Raw genomic sequence first — 21,434 nt, forward strand, 5'->3', positions numbered from 1 at the left:
ACAGTTAATACCGCATTAGTTTATGTGTTTCCAAACTTTCTTTTAGTTAAAATTTCAGCAGGGGATGTTATGAAGAGTAGTTGATGAAGATAGCTCCCAGAGAGCAGGAAGGCTGCAGGTGTTGGGTTGGGGGAGGGGGGGTTACAATCAGAGTCATGTGGTTGCACCTTTAAGTTTGACGTCTTGCGTCATGATTCCAAGACATAATGTCAGGCAAGGCAAGCTGAGATTTGAGTATGCCCAAATCTGAGATCAGGGCTGCCATTTTCTGGTTGTGTTGCATCTGGCGCAGATCGGGCTAAATGGGGAAAATTGGGTGTGAGCCCAAAGATGCAGTTTGTTCTGGGTGCCAAACTGTTTGTGACCTTCCTGGCTCCTTTCTGCAAACCAAACTTCACCCTGAAACAGTACGAGATTGATTAGAAACCAAACTTCACCCTGAAACAGTACGAGATTGATTAGAATGAGATTGACTTGGTCTCAATCTCAATGGCGAGTTTGGAATGTTTCCGTTCTGCCAGTGGGAAGTCACGTGTAAATCACGACCAGTCCCTTAAAGTCTGGACCAGGTGCTATGGATCGCGAGGGTGGGTGAGGAGGTGAGTTCTGCTCAGCAGTAACCTCCAGGGTGCAAAAGGACAAGTGAGTCTCTTGGTGCAGGAGCTTGAAGCAGATCGGGATGGGCTGGAGGTCCTTGGGTCAGGGTTGGGGCTGTATGGCGAGTATTCTCCCTGCCCCGCTGAAAGACCTTTGAGGGATTTCATATGAGGTCAATTTCAAAACCCACTAACGTCACACTGATTACTCTGCTCTCTGTCTGCATGAAAGGCTTTGTGGTTTATTGTTGACAGTTCCATCCTTGGTCCCAACTAACAGTTACAAGCACCAGGATTGGCACCTGTTGTCCCAATCAAAGGAGCTTATTGGATATTAACACAGCTCTTCACACTGCATGAACTCTGAAGTGCTTCCTAAAATGAACACATGAAAACTAGAAGGATTCTTTTTCTATATTCTGTCTGAACTGTTTGACATTCCTGGAAACTAGTTTACACCAAATGTCCAGGTGGGTTCACTCAGAAATTATACTGCACGGAATCCTCAATGAGAACCCTCTCACAGCCACTCTTATTCTCTACATGAGCACCAGAGAGCTGAGCCCAATCTGCCACATGCTGCTGCCAATGGCCTGGGATAATCAGGGCTCCTTATCTGGGAGGGAGGAACTCCCATGGCTGAAACCTGCCAGCTCAAGGTGGTATGTCAGTCAGAGAGAGAAGGTGGGACAGACATCCTGAGGGCAGGGGAGGGGGCTAACATCTGACTCTCCGGTGGGCTACATCACAGTTGATGTACTAACTGCCCAGGAGCATTAAGTATGATAGCAATGACATCAGTAAGACTGTGCAATGTGCAGTCTTGAGTATCCATGGTGAATGTTGGTGTGGCCTTGTTCTGCCTGTGGAAGTATCCTTTCACAATCCAACTAGTCATTCCCATCCAAACAATTGGCCATCATCATCTAACCTTCACCACTCTCAGCTGACTCAGTTTCCCAGTCAGGATGAGTGTAAGAATTCTTCATTGTCAAGTGTTTAAGTTTGGGGGCTGGCCATCCGGCAGCATTGTGCTTCACACTAGTGATTACGCAACTGCTTGCTAGTAGACGCAACTCAGGAATTCCTCCTAGTCCCAAACTCTGACACCTGTTTGGGTACACGGAGGAAGAATTTAGTGTAGCCAATGCACCTAACCAGCACATCTTTCTGACTATGGGAGGAAACCAGAGCACCCAGAGAAAACCCACACAGACGCGTGCAGACTCCACACAGACAGCACCCAAGCCGGGAATCGAACCCAGGTCCATGGCTCTGTGAGTCAGCAGCAGTGCTAAACACTGTACCACTGTGCCACCCCATGATGATCAGTGGGCATTTGCAAAAGGGTAGAAGAAACTTGTGTATCTTGTTTGTTGGATGAAAAAATAGATTTTAAACACTTGATAAACAAGAAGCTACCTGAAAATTGGTTTGGGCAAACAGGATAACTGCAGGAGTTTGCTGAGAGACCCATCTGGTGTCCAGAGTCTGCAACTATATTGTGACAAATGACTTAACATAAAATTGTCAGTGTTATCCTTGAGATACAACTTTAATATTGCAAACTGAGGTAAATCATTATTAAAAATTGACATGGCAGGAAACATGTGTCAGTGCAAGATTTTTGTAAGTTAATTTTGACAAATTTACTTGTGTAGTAAACATTACATAAAAACACAACACAAGAAGTCGGAAAAGACCACGAGACCTGAAAGAGGCTGTTCCACTGCCCTGATGAACGTGGTTGATTTGTGCTTCAACTCCACCCATTTCCCCATACTCTGAGCCCCAAAGGACCAGACATTTGTCTATTCCAATCTTAAATGCATTTAATTTGGAGCACTAAAACCCTCTGGGACACGGTATCTCAAAGATTCAAAGAACAAAGAAAATTACAGCACAGGAACATGCCCTTCGGCCCTCCAAGCCTGCGCTGATCATGTGACTGAACTAAATCCCGTACCCTTCCGGGGAGCTTATCCCTCTATTCCCATCCTATTCATGTATTTGTCAAGACCCACTTAAAAGTCACTACCGTATCCGCTTTCACTACCTCTCCCAGCAGCAAGTTCCAGGCACCCACTACTCTCTGTGTAAAAAAAAAGTCTGCATCGTACATCTTGTTTAAACCTTGTCCCTCACACCTTAAACCTATGCCCCATAGTATTTGACTCTTCCACCCTGGGAAAAAGCTTCTGACTATCCACTCTGTCCATGCCTCTCATAATCTTGTAGACTTCCATCAGGTTGCCCCTCAACCTCTGTTGTTCCAGTGAGAGCAAAACCTTTGAATGAAATAATCTCTTCACATTTCCATCTTAAATGATTGATCCTTTATCTTGAGACTGTTTTTAGACTTCCTGACCAGTGGAAAGAATCTCTCAGCAGCTACACTATTGAGCCCTTTCAGAATCTTGTACATTTCAGTGAAATTGCCTCTCATTCTTTTAAACTCCAGAGAAAATAGATCTCGCCCAACTTATACATTTATTGATTAATTGCTTATTCTTTAATTGTCTCACAATCAATGCTGCCTATTTAACTGATCTGGCTGGTTTCAGTAATGTTGTAGTTGGTTCAGTTCTTGAAATGGCCTCTGAACATATAAAGTTCATAATGCTAAATATCATTAATTCAGACTATAAAATGATAGTTGCACTAAAACTATTGATCTTGAAACTACCAGCAAATGAATCCACTTTCTCTGCAGCTATCTTTAGAACTGTAAGGTGTAGGCCACCAGAACCTGGGAATTTGTTGCATTTTAGTTCTGTAGGTTTTTCCAATACTTTTTCTCTGCTGATATTAATTTCCCTAATCTATTCACTCTTTTTAGCCCATGGTTTACCATCTACTTTTTTTTATTGAAACTTGTATCTTCTACTGTGAAGACAGACACAAAATATGTGTTGAGTGCTACTGCCATATCCTCATTCCCCATGATAATTTCTCCTGTATCTGATTCTAACAGACCAGTGTTTACTTTGAACATAGAACATAGAACATTACAGCGCAGAACAGGCCCTTCGGCCCACGATGTTGCGCCGACCAGTTACAAAAACAATGACCCACTAGCCTATACCAATCCCTTTTCGTCCATAAACCTATCCAGAGATCTCTTAAACGCCCCCAAACTAGACGCATTTACAACTGCAGCAGGCAGGGCATTCCAATCCCTCACCACCCGCTGGGTAAAGAACCTACCCCTGACATCCGTCCTGTAGCTACCCCCCCTTAATTTAAAGCCATGCCCCCTCGTGCTAGCTTTCTCCATCCGAGGAAAAAGGCTATCACTATCCACCCTATCTAAACCTCTAATCATCTTATATGTTTCAATAAGATCCCCTCTTAGCCGCCTTCTTTCCAACGAAAACAACCCTAAATCCCTCAGTCTCTCCTCATAGGACCTCCCCACCATACCAGGCAACATCCTAGTAAACCTCCTCTGCACCCTCTCCAACGCCTCCACATCCTTCTTGTAATGCGGGGACCAGAACTGCACACAGTACTCCAAGTGCGGCTGCACTAGAGTAGTGTACAGTTGCAACATTACACTGCGACTCCTAAATTCAATCCCCCTACCAATAAACGCCAAGACACCGTACGCCTTCTTAACAACCTTATCTACTTGATTCCCAACTTTCAGGGATCTATGTACACACACACCTAGATCCCTCTGTTCATCCACACTATTCAAAGTCCTCCCGTTAGCCCTATACTCGACACATCTGTTGCTCCTACCAAAGTGAATTACCTCACACTTCTCCGCATTAAATTCCATCCGCCACCTCTCGGCCCAGCTCTGCAACCTATCTAAGTCTCCCTGCAGACTATGACACCCTTCCTCACAATCTACCACACCTCCAACTTTGGTGTCATCAGCAAATTTACTAATCCACCCAACTATACCCTCATCCAGATCATTAATAAAAATTACAAACAACAGTGGCCCCAAAACAGATCCCTGAGGCACACCACTCGTAACTGTACTCCATGATGAATATTTACCATCCACCACCACCCTCTGTCTCCTATCTGATAGCCAATTCCTGATCCAACTTCCTAGATTACCCACAATCCCATACATCTGCATTTTCTGCAGAAGCCTACCATGGTGAACCTTATCGAACGCCTTACTAAAATCCATGTATACCACGTCAACTGCCTTGCCCCCATCCACCTCTTTGGTCACCTTCTCAAAAAACTCAATAAGGTTAGTAAGGCACGACCTACCCGCTACAAAACCATGCTGACTATTTCTAATCAATTCATTACACTCCAAATAACTATAAATCCTATCCCTAATAATTTTTTCTAAAACCTTGCCCACAACAGAAGTAAGACTCACTGGTCTATAATTCCCGGCAAAGTCTCTGTTCCCCTTCTTAAACAATGGGACAACATTCGCTATCCTCCAATCCTCCGGGACTACACCAGAGACCAATGACGACCTGAAGATCTGAGCCAGAGGCTCTGCAATCACCTCTCTAGCCTCCCAGAGAATCCTAGGGTAGATCCCGTCCGGACCAGGGGACTTATCTATTTTCAGCCCCTCAAGAATTTCCAGCACATCCCCTTTATCAACCGTAATACTGTCTATTTTACACCCCTGCAACCCAATGTCCTCCTCAGCTATATTCATGTCCCCCTGCGTGAACACCGAAGAGAAATATTGGTTCAATACTTCTCCAATCTCCTCCGGTTCCACACACAACTTCCCCCTGCTGTCTGTAACTGGCCCTAATCTTGCCCTGACCAACCTTCTGTTCTTGACATACCTATAGAACGCCTTAGGATTCTCCTTAATCCTATCAGCCAAAGTCTTCTCATGTCCTCTTTTAGCCCTTCTCAACTCACTCTTCAACTCCCTCCTAGCCAATCTAAAGCTTTCTAGTGCACTATCTGAGCCCTCCAATCTCATCCGAACATAAGCCTCCTTTTTCTTTTTAACCATCGACTCAACTCTTTTAGTGCACTTTTGGTTCCTCTTTTTTTTAATACACTTTTACAAAAACAGATTATAAGAGCTTCTATATTACCGTCAAGTTTACTCTCATAATCCATGTTCTTCCTCATAAAGTTCAAAAAGGTTGCCCTTTTTCTTGTTAAACATCCCCAAAACCTCAGGCTTGTTACTGTGTTTTGCAATTAAGCCTTTTCTTTTAATTTAATACTACCTCTAACTTGCTGAGTGAGTCACAGATGGGCCTTTTTTCGCTGAACTTTTATTTCTCACTGTAATGTATTTTTGTTGGATGTTTTGAGTTGTTTTCTTAGATATTTCCCACTGTTCACTTACAGCCGTACCTTTTAGTTTATTTACCCAATTTAGTTTAGCCATTTTTTCCCTCCCCACACCCTCAGCATTCACTCCTGAGTCCTGTGTTGGATGAATCAGATGGCAGGGCACTCGGGCTCAGTGCATTTCACGCAGGGGATCATTTATTGCATGTGTGGGAATATTATGATTGGGATGGCACTGGCCGAGCTGGCAGTATCGCACTGGCTTTCGGGCTCAAAATGACACTTTGGGGGGAATGTTCCCATTCTGCCCGCCAGCGAATTGTAGGGGGAGACACGGCAGACCATGCAAAGATCTGTTGACCTCGGGTGAGATTTTCAGGTTTTGGGACGAGTGTGGCCAGAAAATCCCGCCGTTTGTCATTTTTTGTTGTGTACTCTGGAATATTTATTTGCCAACTTTGATCATCTTGTAATCATGTTTGTGTAATAGTGATTCGATCAAAATCATTTTCCTCCATTTGTGTCACTTGTTCAGCTATCTTACTGTAGATGTTTCATTGTCATTTCTTTTTTCCTTTGCTTTCCTGCAATTGCCTTATTCACTAATGTACAATTTTTGTTAAACTCCCTGTGCTTTCCTGTTCCATTCTGCTCCAATGCCTCGATCTTTCCCTTTGCATTTATAAATCTCCCTTCACCTAAACTCCCCACTGTTAGTTTCAAGTAACATTGCTGCTATGCAGTAAATTTGGCAGGAACTTTTCAGGTTTGACTTAATTTTCAATTATCGTTGCCCATTCTGAACTCCATCACAACAGGATCTATAACCAAGGCAAAGATTTTAAAGAAATACAGCTCCATATAGTGTCTGTTTTAAAAAATGCTGCTTGACAATGTGACAGTAGAAAAATGTTTTTGTCTTAAAGGGTATGAAGGGAAACACATGTATTGGCATATATGACCCTCACAACAAGCAAAACCAGGTGAACACAATTTATGCTTATAACATCTTATTTTGAACGAATGTGGAAATTTTGCGGTGTTTTTTTCCCTTATATATTGCTATTCATCTTTGTTTGCAGCTCCTGTATGCCTTTGACCGAGAAGTGCCTTTGATTAGTTGCTCTGTCAACACGGAAAGAACATTGCTTGGTGAGTGAGACAAAATTCTACTTGTACAATGAGCATGTGTTATACTGTGTTTCAGTTATAATTCTAAGTTGCTGCAGGTTTCAGAATTATAGTAGAATACTTCAGCATTAGAGCTAGAATTGCTTGAATTTGAGCTTCTGCAAGTGAATTTGCCTATTTTAATAACAATCTTGATATTCTTTTTACCAGCTGTCAGTATTCTACAGTTTACTCGAGGAAGTTTACCAGTTGAAACATTCAGACCAGGTATTATTTAAACCTTGTTATGGACAGTAATTAAATTAAATTGAGACAGTGAAATATCAACTGGATTTGTTTTTGAACTGTGAACTTCGGTAGAGTAATGCTAGATCAGCGGCTGGATTTTTGTGGAGGAGCAGGAAGGTCGAGCTGTAAAACTTGCTGGCCCAGCAGGCTTGTCTCCTTTAAAATGGCCCTTACTCGCCATATATTTGCTCTGAGGAAGCGGGAGGCCGATTAGAGTTGGGTCCACAATCTCTAGAGGTTGTGAAGGCAAAGGAGATCCGAGGTGGATTGGTTGTAAGGCTCACTTTGGTTCTCAGGCATTTTGGTCCAGTTGTATTAAAGGTGGTCTCTAGCCCTCATCCCTCATATTTCCTTAAAACCCCACCCATCCTTCATGATCTCTTATTGCCCCATGCCTTTTCATATTCCATCATTTCTTTCATGCCCCCTCATATCCTCTAGGGCCCCTCATATTCTCCATGCCCCCTCCACTCCCCTCTATCCTCCATTGTCATTCACCCAATATCCATTATGGGGACAGCTCAGGAGCTAAGTCTTTGAAATGAAGTTGGAAAATAAATAAATTTCTACCAATCTATTAGAACTCTTGTTCAAACACACTTCATACTGAAAGCAACTCTCATTCATATGATCCAATCAAAATGTTAAATCCCCTCAAGTGGTTAGTCTGTTGCAAAAACAAAACCAGCATCTATTTCACTTAGCACATCAAAGACAAATAATCATTTAATAACTTCGTCAAACTGTTAATGAAAATGTGATCACAGCCCTCTGTTGAGATACGTTGGTTCTTGGTTTTTTGAAATGCAGCTAAATATTCACAATGGGCTTAGCTATAAAAACAAACCATGGAAAGTCTGAACAATGGAGTCAATTGGAATTTGAAAAACAAATGTGTCATGGTTTTTCTCAGCTACATCAGATGGCTTGACAATCAGTGCACTTCAACAGAAGTCTATCTCTTTTGTTCCAAGTAATGTTGCAGATTGTTATTTTTTTTCAATTTTAAATAGCTGGAGATTTAAATAATTTCAGTTAATGACAATTAAACAGACCCTAAATCTGTCCTTTCCAAGTATCTGTCCTTCTCTGTAAAGTACATTGCAGATTAAGGCCATTTGGAGCAATTAAAATTGGATGTGTTTGAAAACAGCAGCCAGATCAAGTGGCCCTATTGAGTTTGGTTTTCGCACCTGTGTGATTTGTGCTTTTCTCAATTGGTCAAAATGGAATTTGTCGGAAGGGAAGCGGGACTTCTGCATCTGGGTCCTACCTGCCATTGTTAAAGGTCTCCTGAATCTTTCTGGCTCAAGTGTGAAGGACTTAAATTTATTTGAATATTTCTGCTAATCATTTTTTCTCAATTGAGTAAGAAGGAACTAATTGTTGTTACTTACAGTTTCAGCCAATTTTGTAGTATTTTCCCCAGTCAGTTTCAAAGATTGTTCTTCTTGCTCAGATGATGTGTGTTGAGAGAATGCACATTGATAAAAGTCCAAAAGTGGTGATTGTTTGGCCCAAGGTGTATTTGACTGTTCCTTAAAAATGTTGTCAACTGATAGCCATTTAAGATTGTGTCATTGCAGATTGATTTGAATTGAAGGACTTGTGGTTTATTTCTGTTTTTGTATCTCAGCTGAGATTCCTAAAGGCAACAAGATAATATTGTTTGAATAACTGCATCTAGGTTTACAATGCTATGTGACAATGGTAGAGTTAATTTCATTATATGTACAGGAAATTCTGGGAAGACTCAGCAATCCTAGCAGCACCTGTGAAAAGAGAAACAGAGTGAATGGCCAGAACATTGCATTCACACCAGTGCAACCTTTTGGGCCTGCTGACAGTCCGTCCCCAGCACGGGTTTCCTGCTAGCGAGAAGTGCATTCGGTGGGAAATCCTGTAAACAATGGCGGGGCCAGAAGATCTTGCCATTGGCCAATGCTGGTCTGTTTCCCGCTGTGATGAAACATGTGGCGCATTGTGCAGTAAATCCTGTCCATTGCTTTGAGTCCATATGATTCTACTAGGGATAGAAGTTAGAATGAAAAATTGGAAGGTCAGGGAAGTCACTGTTGTTCCCAAACTGTGTAGTATGGAAGCTCCTCTCTTGGATAAGGGAAGTTGTGTGGTGTTGGGACATCATGCAGTTATGCTGCTTATTGGAAGATGTATCTTGAAAATTTTATTTTTAATGTGATACATTTGATTTTTATGTGAATTATATTGGATTGATTCAGTATCACATAAATACCTAAGTTTCATGTTTTAAACAGTAGGGCATGTATAGAGGAAAAGATCATTTCATTTGCACTGTTTTCCTTGACTTTTGTTGCAGTATCCAGGTGTTTGACCTTGCTGATTGAAATTCATCCAGTAAACAATACAAAAGTCTTAAAAGCTGTTGACTCTCACGTTCGAGTTCAGGTATTTATCACTGACCTATTAATTTTTTTAAGTTAACTTTTTTATATTAGGCATTCTGTTAAATATTTGGGAGTTTGCAGATCTGGTAATGTTGTAAATAATGTTCCTTGCTGTTTGTTTTGAGTGTCAGTCATGGGATGTAGGTTTGTACCTCCAAATCTCAAGAACATTTTTCAGTCAATTAGTTTGATGAGAAAATAACTCCCTTAAAAATTGTGTGTTAAGTGGTACACAACAAAAGATAGTGATTAGCAAAAACATATATGGTGAAGAATAATTATAGGACTTTGCAATTAAATCTCTCAACTTCTATGACCTAATTGGGATAGTAATAATTCCAGAGGTAAACCTAATTTTTTTGATACCTTTTACATTATAATTTTAAAATTTATGCAGCATAATAACAAGTTTACAACGTTTATTCTGGTCCCAATGTTTGTTGGGATGAGGGGAATGAGTATTAGTGATCCCAGGGAGTAGTGTAAAATGTGACACTCATCAATATGGCTATTATTTTAGTTTCAAATTCTCAAATCAAAGTTTGAGGAAACCTGTGGGACCGATCCAAAACTGGTAAGATACTTAATGGGCCAGTCACTTATCATTAGATAAATATTTTGAATGTTGTACTTTCATTTTCTAATGGCCTTTCATTTATTATTGTGTTTATGTTTAATCTTTAATATCTAACCTTGGAAAGCCTTTAATTCCTTTACTCATTTTTGAAAACAAATATGGTACTGTATTCACTCATGGAATCTGGGCGTCACTCGCTGTGACACCCCTAATAGGTCTTAAGTGGCTTTCAGAGGACATTTAAAAGTCATTGCTGTGGATCTGAAGTCACATGTAGGCCAGACCAGGTAAGAAGAGCAGATTTTATGAAGGGCATTAATTAACCAGATGGGTTTTTACAACAATGACTTCAGGTCATTATTATATTTTTAATTCCAGATTTTTGTTGAATTCAGATTTCATCATCTGCTGCAGTGGTATTTGAACCCAAGTCCCCAGATCTTGCCGTGAGTCTCTACATTACCAGTCCAATGACAATATCACCACACTACTGCGTGGACAGGGCTGTCCTACCTTCTGTAGCTTATCTCAGGTTTCCAGCATCTGCAGTACTTTATGTTAATTATACTGGTTTGAATGGAATTGTAAAACATAGATTATGGTTTAGTCAGTGCACATGCATCAGACATGAGGGCATAGGGAAGCGAACATAGTTCTGGGAATTCAGGACTTCCATATAAATTCCTTAACCTTTTATTGGATCTCACCGCTAGGGTTGCTACGGAAGTGATTGCTGTCCTATTATAGCAACCAGCTTTAGTTATAGTTACAGTTATGCTTAATCTTTACAAGTGCCAGCTGTTTTAGTGTCATTGCTGACATTAATCACAGAAGATGCATTGTTTCCCACAGCAGGATCTGACAAGGCAAGATGACAGCACTTCCATTCAGAAGGCAGATTGCTGTCTGGGTTACGTAGGCAAGGCAAATTAAGCAGCATGGAGGATTCTGCATTACCTTTGCAAAAGCAAGAAGTTGTTTTCTTTTCGATAAAAGCAATAACATTTCTTTAAACTGAAAGACAAGGTAGCTTCATTCCACAGAACCTGCCTGCCCTGATTGTTTTCAGGATCAGCAATTTTTATTGCAGGCTTCATTTTGATGTTTAGCTTTGAGTTAAGGTACCTTGTCATTAGGGGTCTAGCTTTGGTTTTGGTGTGATGTTGTAACATGCTCCTATTTGTATCTGAATTTGCCCAAGTAAAGCAGAATGTTCTGTTAAGCCTGGTACAGTCTCTGTACAAAACCAAATTTACTCTGCCATCTGATCTATTGAGATAGTATTGAAATTAGCACTTGATATTCGATCATATCTTATATTATCAATATATGCACTCAGGGTCTTGTTATGGTATCTGGTGGGAATTCATAGAATCCCTGCAATGCAAAAGGAGGCCATTTGGCCCAATGAGCCTGCACCGACAACAATCCCACTCAGGCCCTATCCCTGTAATCCCATGTATTTAACCTGCTAATCCCCCTGACACTAAGGAGCAATTTAGCATGGTCAATTCACCTAACCCGCACATCTTTGGACTGTGGGAGGAAATCGGAGCACTCGGAGGAAACCCACGCAAACATGGGAAGAACGTTCAAGCTCCACACATTCAGTGGCTGGAGTTGAACCCAGGTCCGTGGTGCTGTAAGGCAACAATGCTAATCACTGTGCCACCATTTCGCCCATAAATATAGTGTGCCCGATCAAGATAGGTATAGAGGTCAGTAGAGATATCTCTTCAGATACAAAGCTCAAAATTTGAACACATTTGGTACAAAAGTGATGTCATCCTGGAATAGAGGCCTGGAAGTTTTTAAAAATCCATTCATGGGATGTGAACGCCATTGGCGAGGTTAGCATTTATTGCCTGTCCCTAATTTTCTTGAGGGTGCCTTGGAACTGTTGTCACCCTATTACTTTAGATACACCCAGAGTCTGGGTAGAGAGTGCGTTCCAGGACTTTGACCCAGTGAAGGTATGGAGATAATATTTTGGGTGCAAGTCAGATGTAGAAGAGTTCGAGTTGGGGGACATGTTTGACATGTGTCTCCCAATAATTGATTTGATGTATGTTTCTCTTGTGCATGTTGGTTTGCTTCTCATTTTCATTACTATCTTGCAACAGCATGAACAATGGAGCCAAATGTGTAATTCTCTCCCTGTCGGTACACTGTGTCTCCATTGGCAAGTTCTCAGCTTTGCTTCCTCATGGAAACTGCATTCCTTGTGGCTCAGGTTAAAGCCTCTGAGGAACTCTGGAGGTCTGGCCCTCAGACAAACAGTATGTACGCTCACTGGTGTGTGGACTGTCCAGGAACTCGTGAACCAACTATGGGTGAATAGCTCCGCAGATTTGTGGATACCTTGGGAGAGTTGAAGGCAAATGGAGTAAACCGTAATAAAAAAAAATCTGGAATGAAGGCAGGTTGATGTCTAAATATGGCATCTTTCCGGTAAATCTTGCAACCAATCCAGTGCCAAACATAGTGCTTTGTATTCCTTTGGACTCAGCCAACAAGCTTGAAGGGGGATCCCTGACATTTGGGCAGTCCAGGCTGGTACTCAGGAGAGGGTACTTCAGTTTTGCTGCAGACAGTTAACAAAACAGAAGGGACAATAGTTATCAGTGATGAGCCCAACTTAATTGGTATAGAGAATGGGTACTGTGCTGTGACTGACTGTGGGAGGGACTGTAATGTTCCACTGATCAGCCATCACCCATCTCAGCCCTGACCACTAATAGGTGTTTACATACCACAGTCCACTTGCTTTGCTGGGTGTTTGGAGTCTCTTCTCAACCGGTGGACAGAATCAATTGAACCAGGCAAACAAACAAATGGAGCAAGCAAAAAGAAAGAAGATGCCAGCTCTTCGATTAGAAAGCTGGAATATTAGAACCACGTGCATGGGATTGACGGATGATTTGGTTGATCATTGATGTAGCTTCCCTACAAGAGACCAGGCTTGCCAAGAGTGAATGACTGAAAGAAAAACATTACATGTTAATCGGACAGGGAAAGAATTTGAAAGAAACACTGAGTAAGATCCAGGCTTTGCTGTAAGGAACTCACTACTCTCGATGATGGAGCAGTCCACAGAGCAGAACATATTTTCTCCATCCACCTCTCCACTCAACAGTTAACATTGTGAGTACCTATTCTCCAATGCTGTGTTCCACTACAGAAATGAAAGACCAGTTCGACGAGGAGCTTGGCACTACCGTCAGCTGAATCACAACATTTTGACCTGCTGAGGGATTTCAGTGCAAGGGTGAATGTGAACCAGGAGGTGTGGTCCTCCTACCTTAGATATCGTGGCCTGGGAATGATAAATGAGAATGGATAGAGACTATTTGAACTTCGTAACTATCATGAGTTTGTGTAACTGACTCTTTCAGAACAAATCTTGTCACAAAATGCACTGGAGATATCCAAGATAAGGGCATTGGCACTAGCTGGATCTGATCATCACCAGATGTGACTCTGAACAGTGTTTGGTTTGATCAATAGCATCAGGTTGACAAATGTCGTGGTGGAGGATGTTGTCATACTGCTACCCATCAGCATTAATATTATGATGCTGGAGGTTGTTGATTGTATCAGACCTACAATCACCAGCAATCTTTTACTTAATGCTGAAATCAACATATGCATGACAAAAGCTGCAGCTTTTATGTCCAAGCTGAATAAGAGAGTGTGGATCAGCAGCAACATAACTGAGAACATCAAACTGAGGGTCCTCAGCACACTTCACGACAGTGGTGAGAGCTGCATAACTTGTGCCAAAACAGGGGAGAAGGCTGAACAGTTTCCACTTTTACTGTTTGAGACAGATCCTTGGCATCTTTTGGCAGGACTTGGTCATTAATGTGTGCAGTGCGTTCATTCCATCAACATACACTCCGCTAAGCTAGTGACATTTGTACTGACTTGGCCATGTTAATCAGTGGATGATAGCCATAAACTCTAGTTCCATATCTCCACAAGGACATCTGCAAGCAAGATATGAAGATGGTGGACATTAATGCTAAGAATTAAGCGGATGTAAACTGATAACTGTGACCTCTGGAGGCTGACTGTTTGGAAGGACATTCAAAGAGATGAGCAGAAATGAGAAGCTTAGCCGAGAGAGCATTTGGAGAAAACAGAGGCCAATGAATTGTGCACCTTCTTGGTCCACTTCTTCAGCTGCAGCAGATGCAGTAGAGATTGCCATGTTGGAGTGGGACCCTGACCACCAACACTGAATTGACCACAAACAAGCCATTGTCTTACAAGTGTGTTTTTTTTTAATATCTCAGGAGAATGTTTAAAAATTTTGCTTTATTCTGCAGGTAGTTGGTATATTTGGTAGGAATACAGCTTAGATATTGGAAAAGCAAATTAATTACTCACTTCAGCTAGGAATTTGTTACATCGATAGGGCTGATGAACTTTTGCTTACACGAAAGATTCCTTGGAAAGTTGATCAACAGGGCCATGTGATAATGTGGTTAATGGGTCTGTAGCAGGGAGAAAGAAGCTTTTGGAGTTTAGAGTGAAGTTTTAGCTGTTTGAAGACAGGCTTTTGCAAGCTACTTTGAAATGCCAAATCTCTGTCTGAAAGCTTCAAGACTGTTTATAGCAAGTATGCCTGGGTTCGCTAACTATTTATTTGTAAGTAATTTTGATTTATGCATGAATGAGGCTTATGTGGAGCTTGCATAGCTGTAAGCTAGAAAGTACAGTTGCTTCCTTTCGTTTTTAAATATTGTTCAACTGTTAATGGTTAAGCTGTTTCATTTGTTAGAGCTATGTTTAAACTGTGTTATTAAATAAAGTTTGTTTTATGCTAAAAGATCCATATTTTGTAAGTGGAATCACTCCTGGAGACAAATATTATATTCTCTCATGTATGCCAAAAAGAAAAATTGTTGGGCCCTAGTCTGACTTCCTAATGTAACCTGGGATTCTCCTCCAGGACCCTAACACATGACTGACACCAAAACCTGTGTTCTACAAGATATGCCAAAATCCAATAGAACTGCCTGTTGTATAAGATGTGCCTTTGAGACGGTGCATATATGATCGGGTAATAAGGGCAAAATGTGCTGAGATTTACATCTGTTTGCACCTGATTTAAGCTTGTGAAAAAGCAAGGGCATGTTTACTTATGTGATTTGTCACATCAGAAAGTGGTTAAACTCACAGGTTTTGAAAGTTCAATTTTGTCTGATACATCAGTTTGTATAGTGAAGAGTGGTAAAGCTTGATTTACTTCTGTTTTGAGATTTGGAATATTTGAGGGTTGTAGGACCTGGTGATCAGATGGTATCAGGGTGGCATAGGTTGATAGTTCTGCCAGCCAGTTGCAGGTGGATGATATTGCCATGTTGGTCATTCATATCAAGTATGTTAAAGCAGCATGTATCAGTGTTCTGTGGGCACTCCGAACTTGAAATGGGGTTCTTTGCCAAATATATCGAAAGCTGGTGCATTTTGCTATTCATTTGTTCATGGGATGTGGGTGTTGCTGTCTAGGCCAGTATTTATTGCCATCCCTAATTATCCTTGAAGGTGATGGTGAGCTGCTTTCTTGGACCACTGCAGTCCATGTGGTGTCGGTACACCCACAGTGCCATTAGGGAGGGAGCTCCAGGATTTTGAAGGTGAAGAAACAGCAGTGTAGTTCCAAGTCATCAGGGTGTGCAACTTAGACGGGAATTTGCAGATGATGGTGTTCCCACATATTTGCTGCTCTTGTCCTTCTAAAAAGTAATTTTGGAGGATTTTTAAACTTGGTATTTTTGATTTAAAAATATGGAGGGATGGATTTCAATCTCCTGGCCTTTAGTTTCAGCTAATTGCACATAGATAAGGAATTATGGTCTTTGTATAACTTTACATACATACTACAAATTGTTGTTGTGTGAAGAACTTTGTGGTTTTACATGTCATAAAGCATTTACTTTAGCAGTAGCACAATGAGGTTTGGAAGAGTTTGTTTCTCAAAAAAGGTTGGTAAAACTTTGGCAAATAACTCTGGAAGTATCACTGCTTAGGTTGAAGTGAAGAGTTAAATAGTTCTCTATTTGTTATGGAAAATCATTGTTTAATATGCCATTTGGATAGTTCTACATTTGTACCTCTGTGCCAATGTTTGCCTACCCCTACAAATAACTTGTAGAACCAAAAGCGTTGCCTATTTTTAAAGAAATATTGGTTGTACATTTCAGAATATCCATTTTTAACAAAGTTTATTTTTGCAGTTTATCCATCCTGCTGCAAATACGAGGGCATTTCCTGAAAATCACCTGCTCGTAGTTTCAGAGGATAGATGTAAGTTGTGTGACCATGTTGATTATTTGTAGAAGGAAAATCAAGGGCAAACCTACCAAAGTGTGATAATGTCACTATGTGGTACCGTGAAGTGCAGGTTTTTCTTCACATTCAGGCCCTGATATTTATGGAGAGGGAGTGGGAGAACCTGTTTGTGAGAGAATTTCTGGTAATATGGAGATCCTGCTGAGTTTGTTAACATTTTTTATTCCATTTCCTGCCCAGTAGCTAACCAGTTTGATGGTTTAGCTGACAGATGGGTGGAAATGTCAGCATTAGAGGACCATAGTCAAGAGAACAGTCTCTAGGAGAGATTGTTATAGGTTGCTGGGAGGGTTTGGACTGGCCATTGGAAAGGTGATGGTAACAGGGATGGTGATCTCTGCAAAGTGTTGAGGTAGGTGGTGGTTGGAATGGCAATAGAAAGTGTGGGGGTAGAGGGTATATGGGAGATGTTGTGGGATTGATGATGGTGGATGGATTGGCAGCTGGGTGGGAGAGGGGACTGGGCTGTTGGGGGGTGATGACCTGAGAGAAGTAGTAGGGTTTGGAGGGGGAGGATGGTGCTTTGGGTTGGCCAATCATTTGGTGCTTTGGATTTGCTTGAGAGTCCAGGGAAAGGTCTTCTCTTTTGCTTCTCCTGATCTGCAAACAACATTATAGAAAACATTTACCTACTGGTAAGCAGTTTGTTTCAAACTGCCTCCTTAATAAAGGGGTAGGAAACTTAATGATGAATAATTATATTTTAAAAGATAAGGAAATAAAGATTGTTAATTGCAGTTAAACCTGGAACTGGATATTTACAAGCAGTTGTAGGTCTACAAACTTCCATCATCAACTGGAGTGGTTTCTAATTCACTTCATAATGTGTTTAATTGTAGCTTATATGCTTCACAACCTTGACAACAGTAAAGGAATTAAAGGTTATGCTGAATGGGTGGGCAAGTGGAGTTGAGTCCATGAAAAGATCAACTATGATCTTGTTGAATGGCGGAGCAGGCTTGAGGGGCCAAATGGCCTACTGCTCCTAGTTCTAATGTTCTTATGTTGACAGTAGAGTGACACATTATGCACTATATAGCATAGTACCCCTTTAATTGTATAACAAGCCTTTTCCCCTTCAACTTACCATGACACCAGTGGAGAATAATAAGCCTTTTATGTAACTTCACTATGACTATGGTGTCTCCATTCATATTTTTGAATACAGTTTTATTTTGTTAACCGCCAACAGTTTCATGTTTAACTATTCAGTCCCTGCCAAACACCGTGCATGCTGTTGTTTAAAATGGAAATATGCATGTCCATCAAATTCTGAATATCTTGGAATTAATTTGAATACTTTTTTTCTTGCCCAGGCATTGAACATGTTCACATAAGAGTGGTTGTTGAAGAAGGTTGCAGAGTGGTAAGTGAGATATTTTGGAGCAGTAGAATGAAATGCAAGCATCTTGTGCAGTGGAGCTGCAATATGCTGGAAGGAAAGTTGAGCACAGCCGGTCACATTTGATTGAGGGTTTTGGTAATTAGCTTTTTGAAAATGCTGATTAGGAATTTTATCTGCCTGAGTTTGGCAGCTGTTTACAGATGTTGCCCATTGTGTGGAAAGGCTCGGTGTGACCCACCATGTGAACTGCACCCCTTGATATCAGTTTTGTTTTGGAAACTATTCTGATGCTTTTATCAGGGGCTGAGCTGACCATTGTAACAGGAAGTACTTTTAATAGTTTGCTACTTTGCATCTCCTTTCAAGTTTATGACTGTGAACATAATATTGCAGCTTACAGCTAGAATATTTTTAATTTCCTGGACAGTTTTAAGATTATTGTAAGTCTGTGAAATCCCTCTCTGCCGCGTGTGCACGCCACGGATAATTTTGTGTTAAATTTATTTTAGGTTGTTCAGAATCCTGATCGACTTCACAAAACTATCGTGGCTGAAGATTTTTTGTGGGCACAGTGTGATACACAGGAACAAAGGCTATTCTATATTGTTGAAAAGGTAAAGCGTGGTTTGACTCAAGCATCTGTGTTTTGCTTTTGGGATAAAAAATAAGCAAAGGGACGTAACACAAATAGTTGTAGAAATTTGACCCAATGTTCCACGTGCAGCAGTGAGCTAAATGAATAGATAATCTGATTTTGACAGGGTTATTTGGGGCATAATTAATGACAAGCACGCCATACCAACTGCTTTACTTTGTAAAGTGTCAGGCGTCCTTTTACATCCACTGATGAGACCTTAGTTAGATGTGTCCCTTGAAACACAGAACCTCAACAGTGTAGCATTTCTTTAGGGCTGTACTGAGAGTGTCAATCAAGCTTTATCCTCCAGTCTCTAGCCTGTGGGTTGAACCCACAATCCTCTAACTCTTGAGGTGAATGCTATCACTGCTGTAACCAAAGATCCTAAGGGAAGGAAAAGATATTTACTTCTTCCCTTCCATTTAATGTGTTGGTCTACAGTTCTATTGGCATCAGCAGCCTTTCTGTATCCGGCTTGTATATTTATACGTGCGTGAGCACAGTCTTTGAAAATTAGCAAGTTATTCAGTCCATGTTTACTTTCCAGCATAGGTCACTGGATAACAATAGAGAGGGAAATCAGCTGTTACAATTTTACTTCCTCGCCTGGGCACATTGAGGTTAATTATAGCGCTTTATATTGCTAATGACTTGTCCGGCACAAAGAAAATGTCTCTAGGGCTCCATAATCTAAATGAGTCATGAATTTCTGTGCCAGTAACAAAATGTGACCAACCCTATCATGTGAATTTGTAGTTTCTTCTTGTATTTGAACCTATAACCAAAGGAGAGTGAGGTAATATTGTACGGGTATGACTGTAACTAAAAAAGTTTTAGTTAAGAAGTTTAAATAACAACTTCACAGCTGTACGTGACGTGTACAGCAGTAATTAATTTTGTAGTTGAGTGGCTTCTATAATCTACTAAATTGGATGAAATTTAGCAAAATTTGCATTTTGCTATTAATATTCAATGAATTGAGGCAACTCAATTTACTGCTACAGCTAATGGAAAATTTTTTTTTGCTATGCATAGCAAAGTTTTCATGGTTTGTGTGAAAGATCAGTGACTCCAGCAGCAAGTTTTAATTTTGCAACTAAATACCTTCTTAATGATGATGACATTTATTTTAAGTAGGAAAACAATGCAGTTCTGATGTGCGTCCAGTTTTACCCTGACAGAAATTATGAAATGCAGGTAAGTTAGTTTATATTTCATACTTGCTATCCATACCCATTTTTTTCTACCATTTGGGAACAGCTTACTACTAGAAATTATATTTTGTGTTTTTCCATTATTTCCTTATTTTACAGCAAAATTAAAGGCTCAATGGTTAGCACTGCTGTGTCATAGCACCAAGGACCCGACTTAAATTCTGGTGACTGTGTGGAGTTTGCGTGTTCTCCCCTTTTGTGTGTGGATTTCCTCTGAGTGCTCCGGTTTCCTCCCACAGTTCAAAGATGTGTAAGCTAGGTGGTTTGGCCATGCTAATTTATCCCTTACTGTCCAAAGGTGTTTAGGTTAGGTGGACTAGCCATGGTAAACGTGTGGGATTACAGGATTAGGGCAGGTGGGAGGGCCTGGGTGGAATGCTGTTTAGGAGAGTTGGTACAGATTCGATGGGCCAAATGACCTCTTTCTACACTATAAGGTTTCTATGGTTCCTTTGTAAGATGTATGCATAAAAGTTTTATTCCATATACGTAACAAACCATCATGCCTCAGGGTACAAACCTTGCTTACGAGCAACACTTCACTGGAATAATTAATATGCAGTGTTCTAAAAAACTTAGACCATATCTTACAACACAAAATTGAAAATTTAAGAGCATCACATTTAATTAGCTGGAGTGGATGTTTGCAGTAAAATGTTTGCAGACTTGAGTTTAATAGTGGTAATAATAGGAAGGATTCTTTCAATGCTTCCTCTATTCGCTAACTTAATTTTAATCAGGAGGATATATGAAGTGCCAAACTACATAAGAAGATAAGTCTTTGGCATTAACGGATGGAGGTGTAAGGAAAGATTGAAATTACCTATTCAGCCTCCAAGCGAAATGACTAAGGTCTCATGTGTAAGATATAGTGGATGGTATTTGTTTTATTTTATATGAGTAAGAGAATTCCTGAGTACAACTTCAAGACCAAGCTAGCAATAACTAAAACTGTTGAAAGGGCACTTTAAGACTGGTGTCAGTCATAACTTCTTCACAATATTTGGAATGGGTACAGTTTTTAAATTTGTGTAGTTTGTCAGATAACATTGTGAAGAGCTTTTTGTTTGCGTGATGACCTCCCTTATCTGTATTCATCTTGTGACTAAGTCATGACAACAGATTAGAAGATGGTAATCATTGTGTAGGAAGAAGTGAGAGTTCCTGAATGAATTGTACTGAAAGTGAAAGAAGAAGTCAAAATGATTTGGAATGAAAAGCAGCTGATGTTCTGCATTTGGACATTGCACAATATCTTGGTTTTACAAATAATTCCATACCAGTACCTGTCCCCATGTTAATTTGAGTCTGTGGAGGGGTCATTAACCTCTGACGACCACTTTCCTATTCAGTTAGCAATTTGGGGGTGGAAGGGAGCAAAGCAGAGGCAAGAGTTAGTTATTCTTTTTAAGGAAGTTGCACTAATCTTGAGAGTTGCTCTTTGGCTCTGTAATGGCTGAGCACTAAACTGCACATAGCAATGTTCTTCTGTATCGTTTTTAGGAAGATTGATTTGTGTTGCTTTCACAGAGTAAATTAATGTCACAAAGTTTTTACTGATAGAAATTCTTTCCTGTTTCTCTTTGCAGTTTTTGTATGCTGCCCATCAAGTT

The 21,434-nt window shown here is 40.6% G+C and overlaps 1 protein-coding gene across 3 annotated transcripts in view; it reads left to right on the plus strand.

Annotated features, from left to right (window-relative positions):
- Positions 1 to 21,434, plus strand: part of gsap (gamma-secretase activating protein) — a 98,264-nt gene that overhangs the window by 9,412 nt on the left and 67,418 nt on the right. For all 3 annotated transcript variants that reach the window (XR_013888976.1, XR_013888977.1, XM_080207457.1), the window contains exons 3-10: positions 6,770 to 6,826; positions 6,926 to 6,995; positions 7,185 to 7,241; positions 9,601 to 9,689; positions 16,511 to 16,580; positions 17,942 to 17,991; positions 18,480 to 18,584; positions 19,745 to 19,804. Coding sequence is in view for 1 of the 3 variants with exons in the window: in XM_080207457.1 (XP_080063583.1) it covers positions 6,770 to 6,826; positions 6,926 to 6,995; positions 7,185 to 7,241; positions 9,601 to 9,689; positions 16,511 to 16,580; positions 17,942 to 17,991; positions 18,480 to 18,584; positions 19,745 to 19,804 (558 nt within the window). In the remaining 2 variants the exon portion in view is untranslated. The remainder of the gene's footprint in view (positions 1 to 6,769; positions 6,827 to 6,925; positions 6,996 to 7,184; positions 7,242 to 9,600; positions 9,690 to 16,510; positions 16,581 to 17,941; positions 17,992 to 18,479; positions 18,585 to 19,744; positions 19,805 to 21,434) is intronic.

This window comes from Carcharhinus amblyrhynchos, chromosome 19, assembly GCF_965287045.1.
Source record: "Carcharhinus amblyrhynchos chromosome 19, sCarAmb.v2.hapA, whole genome shotgun sequence".
NCBI classification, from domain to species: domain Eukaryota; kingdom Metazoa; phylum Chordata; class Chondrichthyes; order Carcharhiniformes; family Carcharhinidae; genus Carcharhinus; species Carcharhinus amblyrhynchos.